The 14363-nt window shown below is 38.5% G+C and overlaps 1 protein-coding gene across 1 annotated transcript in view; it reads right to left on the bottom strand.

Annotated features, from left to right (window-relative positions):
* Nucleotides 1–14363, bottom strand: part of TARS (threonyl-tRNA synthetase) — a 23696-nt gene that overhangs the window by 1458 nt on the left and 7875 nt on the right. Inside the window, exons 2-19 of the mRNA XM_009318457.1 lie at nt 14216–14342; nt 14052–14155; nt 12980–13170; nt 11803–11926; nt 10570–10691; nt 10254–10371; nt 9337–9401; nt 9177–9255; nt 8444–8590; nt 7429–7527; nt 6512–6678; nt 5790–5952; nt 5564–5701; nt 4770–4847; nt 2158–2258; nt 1935–2039; nt 990–1062; nt 161–275 (exon numbers count right to left, since the gene is read on the bottom strand). Of these exons, the coding sequence (XP_009316732.1) occupies nt 161–275; nt 990–1062; nt 1935–2039; nt 2158–2258; nt 4770–4847; nt 5564–5701; nt 5790–5952; nt 6512–6678; nt 7429–7527; nt 8444–8590; nt 9177–9255; nt 9337–9401; nt 10254–10371; nt 10570–10691; nt 11803–11926; nt 12980–13170; nt 14052–14155; nt 14216–14342 (2116 nt within the window). The remainder of the gene's footprint in view (nt 1–160; nt 276–989; nt 1063–1934; nt 2040–2157; nt 2259–4769; nt 4848–5563; nt 5702–5789; nt 5953–6511; nt 6679–7428; nt 7528–8443; nt 8591–9176; nt 9256–9336; nt 9402–10253; nt 10372–10569; nt 10692–11802; nt 11927–12979; nt 13171–14051; nt 14156–14215; nt 14343–14363) is intronic.

Raw genomic sequence — 14363 nt, 5'->3', positions numbered from 1 at the left:
ATGCAGGCAGGAGAGGCTCTCTGGGATGGAGACTCTTAGGAGCAAAGTGACCTAGAACACTGACTACCACTCTCTGCCTTGCTCACAGAAGAAAGATCAAATCCTATGACCTATGCAAGAAAGTCAGCCAGGATAAGGTAACAAATGCACTATACTTTACCCAGAATAAAGTTATACTGTGCAAGCTGAGCATTTCTGATCTTCTTGTTCAGCGTGCACCCAGGATCTACATCAACATCTGCCATTAATCCAGCATCGTGGAAGTGCTGCCTGACCTAGGAGAAAAAGTATTTAAACTGTCACTATAGGATATTCATGACAATGAACTATTTATGACTTGTAGACTTAAGCCAGTCAAGCTTATCTGACCCCTAAAACAAAGGCATCGTTGTTGGCTCAGGCGTTGGAGATGAGCCCAGTTCAAGAAATGAAAACAGGTCAGCTATCATGCAAGTACATACACACTGAGTAACTAAGCAGTGATGTGAATATCTAATGTTTCGGGCTGAATAGTGATTTGAGTTTGATATTGTGAAAGGCAGCAGGATGGTGGAGCTTTCTGATTAGAAGATTTTATTTATGTATAATGCACTTGAAAGAAATACAGAAGGTCTGCTGGATGCTAAATATGCAGAGACCCATCTTCATCTTTCTTACTGCTTTTGCAAGATGCACATGGCCATGGGAGACTAGAACCTGAAGGGTAAGACAGCTTTTGAGCTAGAGAGAAAAACTAAGTTTTCCAAAAATAAAAGCCTCACAAAGATCAGCATTTGTTGTTTAGATACAAAAAAATCTATTTCAGGTCCTCTTTAAGATACATCTACAACTTCAGCAGCTAATTGTCATTGTAACATAAAAATGATACAACATAATATGCAAAGACTTACAACATTTATCTGGGATAAATACTGTTTATCATTAATAACCAAGTATCCCAACTAAATACAGTATATTGGGGAAAAAAGCCCCAAAACCATATACATCACCTTTTGAGCATACTCATCACACGTTGGTCCCACTGGTACCACCATTACCTGCTGTGGGGACAGCCAGAGCGGCCTTCAATAAACAAACAAAACAAGTTTATATAGCTTTCAGCATTTTTTTAGTATGAAAAATCCTCTTAACAGAGAGGACTAAAATCTACACAAGAGATTCATAAAGCCAGCTGCTTAGATTGAGTTCAGAGGTGATGACAGCCCTATACTCATTACAATTTATCTCCCAGAAAGAACTGTCTAAAAGAATTGCAGTGTAGAATCATAGAATCATTAAGGTTGGAAGAGACCTCTAAGATCATCGAGTCCAACCGTCAACCCAACACCACCATGCCCACTAAACCATGTCCCTAAGCGCCTCATCTACCCGTCTTTTAAATACGTCCAGGGATGGTGACTCAACCACTTCCCTGGGCAGCCTGTTCCAATGTTTAACTACTCAAACAAAGTAGCCAAAGGTACTTTCTGACCTGAAGATTCAAGTCATGTTTTACAATAGACAACAATCATAATAGAGTTGTTGAGCTTATTACTAACTAATCATGGGAAAACATTTACATTTGAGTCTTGTTATAATCAGAGGGGTCATCCCCATCAGGTATTATACTGCAGGCAGGTAAAGATGACCTACATAAATGACTCACTGCAAGGCAGCCCAGCTGCAAAAGCAAGGTTGAGAGATACACACCTTGGGCAAACAAGCTGTATGCTGCACCTGCATGAGTGGCATCATGTAGAGGCTACCATGTCTAGAATCATTTAATATCTAAGGAAGGTGGTTCAGAAGGAATTGCCCTGTGGTACACCTATGGCATGTCTCTTTGGCAAGCAAGTAGAACCAACCCTCTTGATTCTTGCATGCTTGGGGCTAATTTCTCCTCTACATAAAGTGTTTGCCCATACTGGAATAATAAATCTACTTTTCAACATTACCATTTGCCTCCATAGTTTTCAGTTAGAATGGCGATCATTCTCTCCACAGATCCCAAGATAGCCCGGTGAATGATAACTGGTCTTGTCTTGTCATTACCATCATGGCTGTGAAGAAAGGTGTGGTTTTTTTAAATGTAAGGTTTTTTTCTTGATGTAAACATGCCTGTAACTGACAGGAAAGTTAGATTATATAGCAATTAAAACAACCAGCCTCTGTGCTTACCTGACAAAGGTGAGGTTAAATCTGACTGGCAGCTGGAAGTCGAGCTGGATTGTAGCACATTGGTGGTAGCGGCCAATGGCATCTTTAATCTGAATGTCAATCTTCGAAACAAGACACAAACTTTTACTACAGTGTAAGATACAAGCATGCCTCTCTGAAAGCAAACTCACTATTTTAAGATGGAAGGTTTCACTCAATGCAGAGGAACTATATGTGGTTTTAGACAACATACTTTTACTTCAGCCTACATTAGGACTTAAACGATTTGCAGGTTCTGATGCAAAAAATGTTAGAGCTAAAAACAGGGTGAGCAAGTAAAGGGACATTGCTTCAGAGGGGAACTACCTTTAATACCTCAGACTATTTATTGAGTTTCAATCTGGGATTTTCATGGGCCTTTTCACTGAGTGAATTCAGCAGCATGTAAGTGCAAGTGCAAGATCAGAACTGAACATGTCTCACCAAAAATGAGATTTCTTCAACCTCAAACTGGCAAACTTACACTCCTTTATTATGCAGTATTTGAATACTTTGTAGCTTATGTTACAAATTCAGGGCATGAACTTGGGACGAGAATCCTACTGTTAAATAGTCCACTTACCAGTAGGGATCATATTAATCAATTACATTTGTTCTCACTAGGAGTATCTACAGTCAAGCCTATTCTCTCTATTGCATCTTAGACTTTAATCCTGAGTACACTTATGATACAAGTTAGACAGAGAGATAGATAGAAAACAGTAGATTTATAGTGTCCTGACCTCATTTATTTATCATATTGTTCTCTTAGTCATCATTTTACCAGTACAGCTGGTAAATGTTGGGGCTGTGTGCCTTATTTTAATTTATATAACAAACAAACAGATCAGTGTTTTATTAACTGAAGTTCTAAATGTCTTTCAATTTTGCATTCCGAAGCCAGAGTTTATCATATTTCAACTACTCACCGAAGAGCTTCAATCAAAATAAATTATTTACAACCTTCTTTAATTTCAAATCACCCAGTTACAGAGTAGAAAAAAAAAATCCAAGTAGTTTAAAGGTACCCTAGATGTAGAGCTTAACTTAAAAATGTAACTTTAACTAGTTTCCATTAAAACCAGTGCAAAACGCTACATGTTTGCTCACCTTACTTTGGCTAGAGTGTGGTAGGAGCAAGTATAAAGTTAATTAAGGTTAGCAAAGGTTCCTGTAGATATTTGCCTTCTTTCAAATCAGCTGAGGAAATTACTAAACCTTGTTTGCATTTCACATTATGAATGATTAGCTGCTATAACACATTTCACCTACAACCCATAAAATGAAATTGATTCAACTGGCATACAAAGAGAGAAATCAGAAGCAGTTTACTAGATGACTGAATATAGACATAAATGTAGTGTAGGTTTATTAGGAAAAGATTTACAAGTAATTTTGTAAGGATCTCTGCCCTTATGCTCAAAGATATCAGGAAATTTCTGGAAAGCCCTACTTAATCTGTGCAAACTGAAGAGACAGCTTTAAAAAAAACCAACAAAACCACAAAACCAATGCAAGGGGCTTTTTAAAACACCAAAACCCACCAGCAACTCAATGTAGCTACAGAACTGTGCCAGTAAAAGCAACTTTTTTCAAAAATTTGTTTTACCAGTAATTTTATTTTTGTCATGACTGAGGATTCACCTATTGCCCAAAGGATTACTTCTAATGAAGCAACTGCTGTGATAATACAGATCTTACAGTGCCACCTTCTGTTCATGTCTCCCACTAAACCAATCAGCTCTGCTTAAGCAGCAGACAAATAGTTCATACATGTAAACTGGGTTTAATTAATGAAATGAGTGTTAAAGCTATGTGAAAACCAGGATCACAGAGTATTATTTCTCTCTCAAGTATGTCAGAGTTCATGTATCTGGAAAAACACAAAATTTCAGCCATACAGCATCTTAAAAAGGTATTAGATACTATAAAAGAAATCCCTTATTCCTAATCCCAGCTCTTAACAATCTCAGCTTGTACCAGGTCGTCAGTTTAGGTATCAGTTTTGTTCTATAACCTCCAGCCAAACCTAAAAAGCACCAATGCTTTAGAAACGCATACTGACATTGAAAAACTTAGTTATAATGTTACATTGGAAGGGAATGTGCAAGACAGTAAGTGAAAAATAGCAGTTGTCTTTACCAAGAAGATCGTGAATAAAACCCAAGAGCATCACCATACTATTTTCTCCCCCTTTCTCACAGTAAGATATGAAAAACATTCTTTATGTATTAACAGCATTTAGTGTCCATCTGTATTTGTTTAATTAACTTAGAGCAGAATGTTAACTAGATGGGAGACTTTGTCTCCGTCAGGTATCTATCTGAAGTCATCTGACAAACATTCTGCACAAATAGATGCCCAACACTTGTCTTTCTGGGGAAAGCCACATTTAGCATCATTTTGTAAACACATGAAGACTCTGAGTTTTTTTCTGCTCATCCGCTATACTGCAAAGAACAGGATTTGCATGCTACCCCTACTGCCAACATTACGGTAGTATCAATGGAAAGCGAGGACTTGTATAACTTTCGTCTGCCTCATCCAAACAGAACTAAAAGCCTAACCCAGCTAGGGGTTAGCAACATACTAACCTTAGGTCCATAGAAAGCTCCATCACCAGGGTTTAACTCCCACTTCTCACCAAAGTCATTGAGGCTGTTTTCCAGTTGCTAGAGATAAAGGACACATATACTCACTGTTTTTCAAACATTTGCTGTCTTTCCATGTTACAGCATCAGATCAGCATGCTGCTACAGATATGTGACACTACCAATTCTCAGTACTTCTCAGTTACTGTTGCAACTCATTTATTTTCTTAAAAAGGAAAGTTTTGGAAGAGCCCCAGCTAAAAAAAAATTTAGTCCAAATTTAAACCAACAAAATCAATGCATTCCTTTTGGAAGAGGCCAAACAAGCAGCATTAGCTAAGATGCAAGAAATTCTTATGCTAGATTCAAAGCTTGTAGATAATATTGAGAGGGGATCCACCGTGATACAACTGATGTCTATTCCTGCCCTATCTCCTCCCCAGCATTGCACCTGCAGGGGCTAACATCCCTTTAATCATGAAAGCAACCCAGCTTTTGGAAGATGGCTCTAAGTCTTATTACAGGGGCTGCCAGAATTGGTTCTCCTCCTTTTTTTTTTTTAATTATCAAAAAAATACAAGGAGGGAGAGGAGAGAGATAATTTGATTCTGACGCGGAGATTGCTTCTGTATGGAGACTAAGCTATTTACAGCAGCCAGACTGAATTGAAGACAGTTATTAAAGTTATATTGTTCATGACCAGCTGTCACTGTACCTCCCAGAAGGCAATATGTTCTTACAGGACTTCCAGCTGCAGCCTTGCTTTCATACAAAAAGTTAATAAAACTACTGCTTACCTTTTCAGCTTGATTCCACACTTCAATATCTCCCAGGTACTTTTCAGGACGAGTGGAGAGATTCAGTTTAAAGGAAAACCCAAAGACATCATACACAGTACGCAAGAACTGCAGACAACTCTTTATCTCCTCTTCAATCTTTATGAGAATAGAAATAAAGTCTCAAATATGGAAAAATCAGTTAATCTGATTTTAATACCCAATTTCATTTAACAGCAGCCCATACCTGCTCCATAGCACAGAATATGTGAGCATCGTCCTGCTGGAACCGGCGTACTCGAGTGAGTCCTGTAAGAGCTCCTGACAGTTCATTGCGATGCAGAACACCAAAATCAGCCAACCGTAATGGCAGCTCACGCCATGATCTTGGACGATGATCAAACATAAGGCTGAAGGAAAAGTTTATTACTTGAAGCTCATTCAGAATCAAAATTCTGCAAAGAACAGCCAATGAGAAGCAGCCAGTACCTAAGCAGATGCCCATAATGCCAATGATGTAATCTGAATACAACCATCATTCACATCTAGTTTTGTCAGGAAAACAAATGCAGATATCCTTTTATAGCTGGCAGGCTTTCCCCACCTCACAGAGAGAAGATAAAACAGCTCCTAAAACTGAGCATTAAAACCTGAATGCCTAAGTTGCCACAAAATTGATGATGCCCCAGTAGCTATTTTGGATATCCAGGCTTCATAGTACGAAGGTAAGCTTCAGGTCTAAAACACAGTCACTGTAATGATGGAAAAATGACATTTCTCAGTGTCTCAAGTAAAGAGAGCATGTAGACAACAAGACTTATAACTACATCACTCCTGACAGCATGTCACATCTGGATACCTGAAGATAGCCATCTTTACAATTAAGCAGGCAAAAGAAAGAGATTTTTTTTATTTTTTTTTTTTTCAGCATCATCTTTGGTAAAGATGCTGGATTTGCTATGTATTTACCAGTGTCCTGGACAGTTCATAGGCTTCAAAGCAAAGATTTCTTTCTCCACTTCAAAGGAAAACATGTTGTCACTGTAATGCTGCCAGTGCCCTGAAGTCATCCATAGTTTGCTGTTGAAAACATTTGGAGTGACAACCTCCTGGAATCCACGTTTTCGATACTCACTCTGAAACAAGAAACCCACTATATAAAATAACTAATAAAGCAAATGAAAGAAATGGTACTCAAGACTTCAGTCTGCAGCCATAAAAATATAGACATGCTGCCCTACAAAAGTCCATGACTCAAGAAGAGAAGAGGAAGAGAGAAGAGGAAGAGGAGAGAAAAATTCAAGTTGGACATGCCAGGATACATCCCTTCCACCAGCGCCACCCTCCCCCCAAACAATCCCTTTGTAGTAAGCAAGAAGAACAAGTTTCTTCCCTGCAAGCAAAGCAGCAGTCTCTAATTGTTCAATGACACTTGATAGTACATTGCAGCCCAAATATCCCATAATAAGACAGACTTTAAATATTACAACAGGAAGATCAGGATTTTTTTTTCTACACATAATTTCATAAAAAATAATTCTACAAGGCCAAATTTAGTAAGTTTATTAAAACAAGTCAATATGCATCAATGGAACAGCTGTAGTGTGAGCTTAGCTGTACTATTAGATGTCAAAGAATATAAAGCATCATTATCACTGCTTTAGCTGCAGGTATAAAGTATTGATAAAAACATAACTTAGCAGAGATTGTGACAAGACCAATACAAAGAAACCACGTTTCTTTAGTTCCGTGGCTTACAGAACTAAGAGATTAAACTAACTTGAAATGAAGGGCTGTTAGTACTATTATATGTAGCATGCCGTTACATATTTTTCTAAAATTAAGCAATTTCTTCTATAAGAAGATTTCCAAAAGACATTACTTACCCGGATGAATTCAATTAATGTGTTATAAATGTAAGCTCCTTTTGGCAAGAAAAAACAGCTACCAGGGCTGAGCTCATGAAAGAAGAACAGTTCTTGGTCCTGCACAAAAATAGTATTTGAAAAACTTAGTATTTGTACACCACATTTTTCACTTAACATTCACAAATGAATTACTGACTGACTGGGTATCACTAATGAAAGTTTTTTAAAAAAAAACACTAAAAAAAAAGCAGTATCAATAGATCAGACACATTTTCACTAGTATTTCTATCTCCATCAGTACTTATGGGGAAGGAGATTGTTGTTTCCTGTTTCATTACTGATGCTCCAAAACTTCATGTTTATGTGTAACTCCTAACTGTGCCCCCACAGCTCCCTTTGTACATTGACAAGTAGTGTTTAGTTCTGCTTCTGCAACTCTCTAACTATTTGCACACAACTGAATGTGTGAACTGTAGTTGGCTAATGTTGTGAAAAACTGCACATGCTTGAGGACTGCATATAGTGAATTCTTCTGTATACTTTCCTGATATCCTAGCAGCAGACCTTGTAATAGTGTTCAGGACTATCAATTATCTGACAGGGGTTTCCATCTAAAAAACAATACCAAAAACCAACCAACCAAAAAAACATAGAAATATATTACAGATTCTGAAATCACACAGAAGAAAAGAACTGTGAGTGAACAGGCTGCAGCAAACTGCGTAGGAATGACCATTGCCTGCAGACTGAAGTGTTCATGTTTTGTAGACCGAAGTGTTCATGTTTTGTTCTGATTCATCTGTGGAATAAGGATGTCATCGTGTTTAGAACAGCGAAAAGGCTAAAAAAGTTATTTGCTTTAGGACTTTTGATGCTCTTCAAGAGAAAAGTACCTGACTTTGCAACTTAACTGAAAATACAATTGTGTCACATCTTGGTTGTGGCAAGTATACGCTGTCTTTGAGATGCTTCTAGTTAAGGCGTTACATCCACACAGTGTTTGTGAAATACATTACCAGAAAAACTGTCTCACCCGCCCAATTTTTCTGTGATCTCTGCTTTTAGCCTCCTCCTGGAATTTCTCCCATTCCTTCAGCATTTTTGCATCTGGGAATGAAATTCCGTAGATCCGCTGGAGGGATTCCATATCAGCCTTGCCTTCCCAATAGGTAGAAGAATTCTGCATGCAAAAAAAAGAATGAAACATTGAAGAAAAAGAGGAGCCTCCACATTTTGGTACTACTGCCTGCTATGAAAAGGCATGCAATTATTAATAAATCACTATACTTAACGTAGAACAACTAAGGCATAAGGAGAGTTTTCATCTTAAATTCAGAGCACTGGTTAGAAAAATCCAGAAAGAACAGGTGAACAGAATATGTAAAAATGGTTTCAAGCTCTCTCTTGTCTTTTTTTAAAGTCTGTTTGCTCTCTGTGTAGCCATCCTATTCCAACTGTTTATTCACACTCAGCTATAACCATCAGCTGAGCAAAAACAATAAACTCTAGTTGATACAGTTCAACCAAGCCTTAAGCCACATTCACGTTCCTATCTGTGCTAGGAGTGCAGGCCCTGGACACCTAGTTGGGCTTCACACCATTTGAATATCATTCTAGCACACAACCCTTTCCCAATTTGTTACACTGAGTTTTTGGCCAGGTTACCCATTTCACAGTACATTCTTGGATAAGCCACCATCGTATTGCCCAAAGACAGCAACACATTTTCAATGAAAACATTTTTCGAAGGCAGTTTCAGCAGTTACCTTATGAATTTTTATGGTCTTTATCTTGCCAGTATGTCTGACATGAGGCCCTCTGCATAGATCTATCAAGGGACCACACCTAAGAATAGGAAAACACGAATTTGGTATATTTCATCCTAGAAAGATATATCCAGTAACATTATGATGCATTCATAATTACCTGTATACTGTTGTAGTTGGAGTATTGACCTTCTCATTCAGGATGCGACACTTGAATTTATTATACTGAGAAGAAAAGCAGCACACATTTGTTAACTACTTCTTAAGCAAGAGAACTGGCCAGCAGTTTAAATTATTTGCAAACCTGATGCTATGCTGCATCAAAAGAGAATTATAAAAGACAGACAGACAGACAGAAAGATAGTCAAGTAGTGGAGCAAGCTGCCCAGAGAGCAGCCTGTGCAGTCTCCATCCTTAGAGGTTTTGAAGGCCCAGCTGGACAAGCCCTCAGAAACCTGGTCTGACTTCAGTGTTGACCCCACATCCTCTGCATGAGCTTGGACTGGAGACCTACGGAGGCACCTTCCAACCTGAATGACACTATGATTCTCCTGATGTCCTAACAGTGAAAACTGAGTAATTATGCCAGAAAATTATTTGCAGCTAGGTACTAAAGAGAAAGGATCAGCTTTTAGTGTTGCTTGGACTTTCTCAGAAGTCCTCATTCTAAAAAATATTTTATGAAGCTTTCTGAATGCATCAGCAATGCAGTTGTAGTATCACCACAGCATTTTACTAACAGCCAATATAATATAGGCATATAACATAACTGCATGTAATATATTGCAAATTTACACCTGTCAGAAATAAATGAAGAATGTGGCTTCAAAGATTTTGCCAAGGTCACCCAGGGGAAGAATGGGTGCAGAAAATCTAATGCACATTCCTGAAAACCTAAGAATTACACCTTCACTCATTTTTTTGGTTAAATATCACAAATGAGCTTATAAGAACACATCACCTTAAAAAGTTAAATTGACAGACCATCCTCTGTGACTAACAGAACATGCGACTAAAGCTACAAATACTTAGAGAATAACTGCACAATGTTAGAAACAACCCTCTAAAACAGCCTACCTTAAACATCTCAAGTAGGGTTTCCTTCTTAACTTCCAGTCTTTCAAAGACTTGTTTTTCCTTCATTATCTTCTTGCATAATGTTTCCAAAGCAGAGAAGTCATTACTTGATACGCCCCTAAAATAAACACACACAAAAAAAGTGAATCATTCTTGTTTCCACTTGCAATTTCTGATCGATGTGGATGGGACACACTGCAAAGAACAAAGCAATCTGCAGTAGTGCGGATGACTTTGTTCCAGAAACAAGCAGGTAACAGAAATTTTGCTGTGACTGCCATCCCCCAGCTCCTAAAAAGAAAAATACAAAACCTACCCTTCCTCAAGGAACATGTCATAATAGAATCCATTTTCTATTGGTGGGCCATAGCACAAACAGCCACCATAGATTCGCTCCATAGCTTCACCCATTATGTGAGCACTTGAGTGCCAATATACCTAATGGAAGTAAAAAAAGAGGGGATCAGTCTGAATACGCACAATGCATTTCTGAGTATTTTATTTAAAACCTTTTCTGAAACACCTGCTTTTAAGGATACTTAATGCAGATCTCACATTAGAGCAGTCTGTAGAACAGAAGTGACCTGCCCAGCAACACTCTCCTCTTAAGCACCAATATTTCCAAAAGGTAACACTGAAAAATTGTTTACAGACTGGTAGCAAATAATTCTTATTTTCAACTATTGTTGAAATGATTCAATTATTGCCAAGAAGTCAGGAAACTGGTTCAGAAACTTTTTTTTCTATGAACTTCAATCAATCAGCTCTGCATAAAGACCAAAAGGTGCGCTTTCAACATAAGGCTGTGGTCCTAATCCAAAGATTTTACGCATGGGAAATCTTGCACTGAAGTAGAACAGTTCATAAAGTTAAAAATTACACTCCATCTTGTAGTACACTTGAAGTTTTGACAAATTGAAACCAAATCTATAGCACTTCAGTCTGCTTGTATTTGCACAGACCTGAATACATGTACCTCACAGGACCCCTCATTCAGCCAATATGAAAACCCTAAGTTTGAATGCAAGACCTCTGTGATGAGTTTGACTTACAGCTTCTTGTACCAAATGATTTTTTCTAAAGAGAGTATTTACAAATTTACTGGCTATCCACATTTATCTGAATGAGTAGCCAAAATAAAGTATGTACTTTTGCATGTTCAAAGTAAAAGAGCAACCTACTCAGTACCTTTATGATTGTACACAGACAGTACTTTTGTACTCAATCTTGTTTTCAAAGTCAGTGCTGAAGAGGTCAGTTCGAAAGACCTACTTTACATTAATATGCAAATATAAAATTTTAACGAGAACAGACTTGACATAAACTACAGCAACTGCTAGCAGACTTGGCTACAAATACACAGAAGAATGTATATTATCTGCAGTACCATATCTCCCTTGTAAGGAAGATTAGAGAATGCAGATGGACCCACACAGCAAACCCATTCCCATCTCCTCGTCTTTCGAACACAGTAAAGATGCAAGTAACTACTCAAGGCTGAGTTTAATGCAAATCCAAGGGCAAACAAATTTTGGTAGAAGATACTCACTGCTTGAGCCTCTTCATCTTCAAACTTAAGCAGCTCCAGGGTACAATCCTCCTCCAAAGGACGGTCTAGATCCCAAACCATCTTGTTCACTTTAGCAATAACAGTGTTGTCAGCTAAGCCCTGACTACAGAATAAATACACGGTATATAATCTTTTGAAATCAGCAAGTAGAAGTTCCTCAAATTTGCCCTCCACGTTGAGTAAGATTTTCAGGAGCACTCAGAGTGGGTACAATGTCATAAATAAATTCCAAATAAAGGAGCAGTTTAGCCAGTCTTGAACATTCATGAAAATGTTATTCACAGCTCAGAGATGAGGGAAGAAAACTGTGCTGCATACTCAACATTCATACGTTAACACATTTGACTTAGGGGCAGCCACCTCAAAGTACTAACCTGACTTCAAAATCCTATTGCAATAAAAGACAGAGCTTCTCTTTTAAAAATTATCAAATATCATTTCTGATGTAGTAACTTTAAAGTTTTGTTTCCACTAGGCAAAAAAACCTTTCCGTGATCCCAAATCACAAAAGCAAAGAAGGTTCCAATGACAAGGCACCTAAGCACACAAAAAAAAAAAAAAAAAAGAGGCATTTCACCTCTAGGAACCACCCATTTTTTGTACTTTTAGCTGTCAGGGTGTCCAGTGTGCATTGTTCAAATCTACTCCACAGCAAGTTTGAGTAAGCTGGAGTTGTGCAGTGCTCTTTTTGATGGGTTATTAACATGCAAATAAAAATGCAGTTAAATGAAAGATACTCATACTGTTAAGTCTCTCTGAAATCAATTGAAACATCACCCAGCAGTCATCTTCCCCAGGTCAATGCAAACTGGTTTGCATGTGCTAACATTCAATCTGATAGAGTAAATTTATTAGCAAACTAGTACTTAATGCAACAACAGTACTTGCGGATAAAAAATATGCAAGTAATGTGTGTCTAAAAGATCTCAATTATATTCTTAATTTTAGAAACTGTATCTTCGTAAGGCAAAAAAACTACACTCCAAAACTCAAACCCTATTGGTTACCTCCAGTTTATTATATACAAGATGCCTTGAGAGGAGTTGAGATAAATGACTAAGAGAGAAATTATACATTACCCATACCCTCACAGTCACAACCTGCAGACATAGAGCTGTCTGAAAATGATTGAGTGTATCACAGGATAGAATCATACCTAATTCCACAAGCAATTTGGTAAGGAGTAGTCTTCCAAGATTCAGCATCAACCTGCTTGCCATCGGGTAATGTAACTTTAATGGGTTTACTGTCATTTGCAGCTCTTTCTGCAAGGAGTGCATCATGTTCAGCTTTAAGTTTATCGTACATCTCTAAACGCTCATTGATAAATGCAGGCCAGGGATTCAGCTACATATAGTGAATAAAGAGAAAGGAAATAATCAATAGATTATTAATCTAATGTCACATTATGTCAAGAATGCAAACAGAATGGATATACTTTTCACAAGCAGCTATGTGACCACACCTATTATGTGCTATATCTAACAAATAATCATTATTCCAGATTAATTATATAGTATTGATTATATAGTAATAAGACTTCAGCTTAATGAAAATTATTACTTTAAAATGTACCACTGCACACCTGTTTAATAAACTACACATATGTTAATAAGCTACTACATAGTTTATTAAACACCTGTTTAATAAGCTACACAAGGGCAAAAATCAATTTGAAAAGACTGTAGAAGTTCAACATAAAAATAGATTTTTCTTATTAGGTCAAAAAACTGAGGGAATACCCCTGCTCTGAGCCACCTGGACAGGAACTGACTCCAGCCTACACATCATGTAATGACATGAGGACTGCCAGCTTGGTCATACAGCTATGCAGTTGGCTCAGGCTTAGTGCTGGCTAGCAGTTGGCCCTCTCTGTGCAGTCAGAGGTATCTGTGTTTACCCACCATGAAGACGGAAAACACAGAGCACCTTACGCAGGCTTTCCTCATCCCAGAGATCCGCTGCCTACCTCCTGGTGCAAACGGGCACAGTGAAAACCACCACCAAGCAGCAACTATGGAAATCTGAGCTGCTCTCCTATTACACCAATACAACTTGGTGTAAAAAGCGACAAAGTCAGTTTATGGCAAACTTTGGGAAATAAGAGAGAGTGGGAAAAGGAGTAACTGTAACGCCAGATAAAATACTTTGGAGGGATGAACTGCTGCAATGCCAAAAGTACGCAAGACAGCAACCAGGAAACCTCATCTGGCCCAAGGGCAGCTCACCTCCGTCCGCCCTCCATCGCCGGTCCCTTCCTTCATTTTCTTCTTTCCGCAGTCTGCCTTTTTTTCTTCCCCAGCATTTACCTGAGGAGGGCGAGCACCATTTCCTCATTCTCCAGCAGCCGCTCAAACCTACGGCGCCTTAACGCCCCCTCAGCCCCACTCACCAGGGAACAGACCCGACCTCTTCGCCCCGGGAAACCCCAGCCCAGCTCCCTGCTCTTTTACGTTCAGGTAAATCCCACCGCCTTTCGACCCTGCTCCCCCAGAGCTGGGGAAAACCCCGGCGACCCGCTATAAGGGTGAGGGGAAGAG

Source organism: Pygoscelis adeliae, unplaced genomic scaffold, assembly GCF_000699105.1.
Source record: "Pygoscelis adeliae isolate BGI_AS28 unplaced genomic scaffold, ASM69910v1 Scaffold272, whole genome shotgun sequence".
In the NCBI taxonomy this organism is placed as follows: Eukaryota; Metazoa; Chordata; class Aves; order Sphenisciformes; family Spheniscidae; genus Pygoscelis; species Pygoscelis adeliae.
Note: the sequence above shows the minus strand (reverse complement) of the source record. Positions and strands in the feature narration are given on the sequence as shown.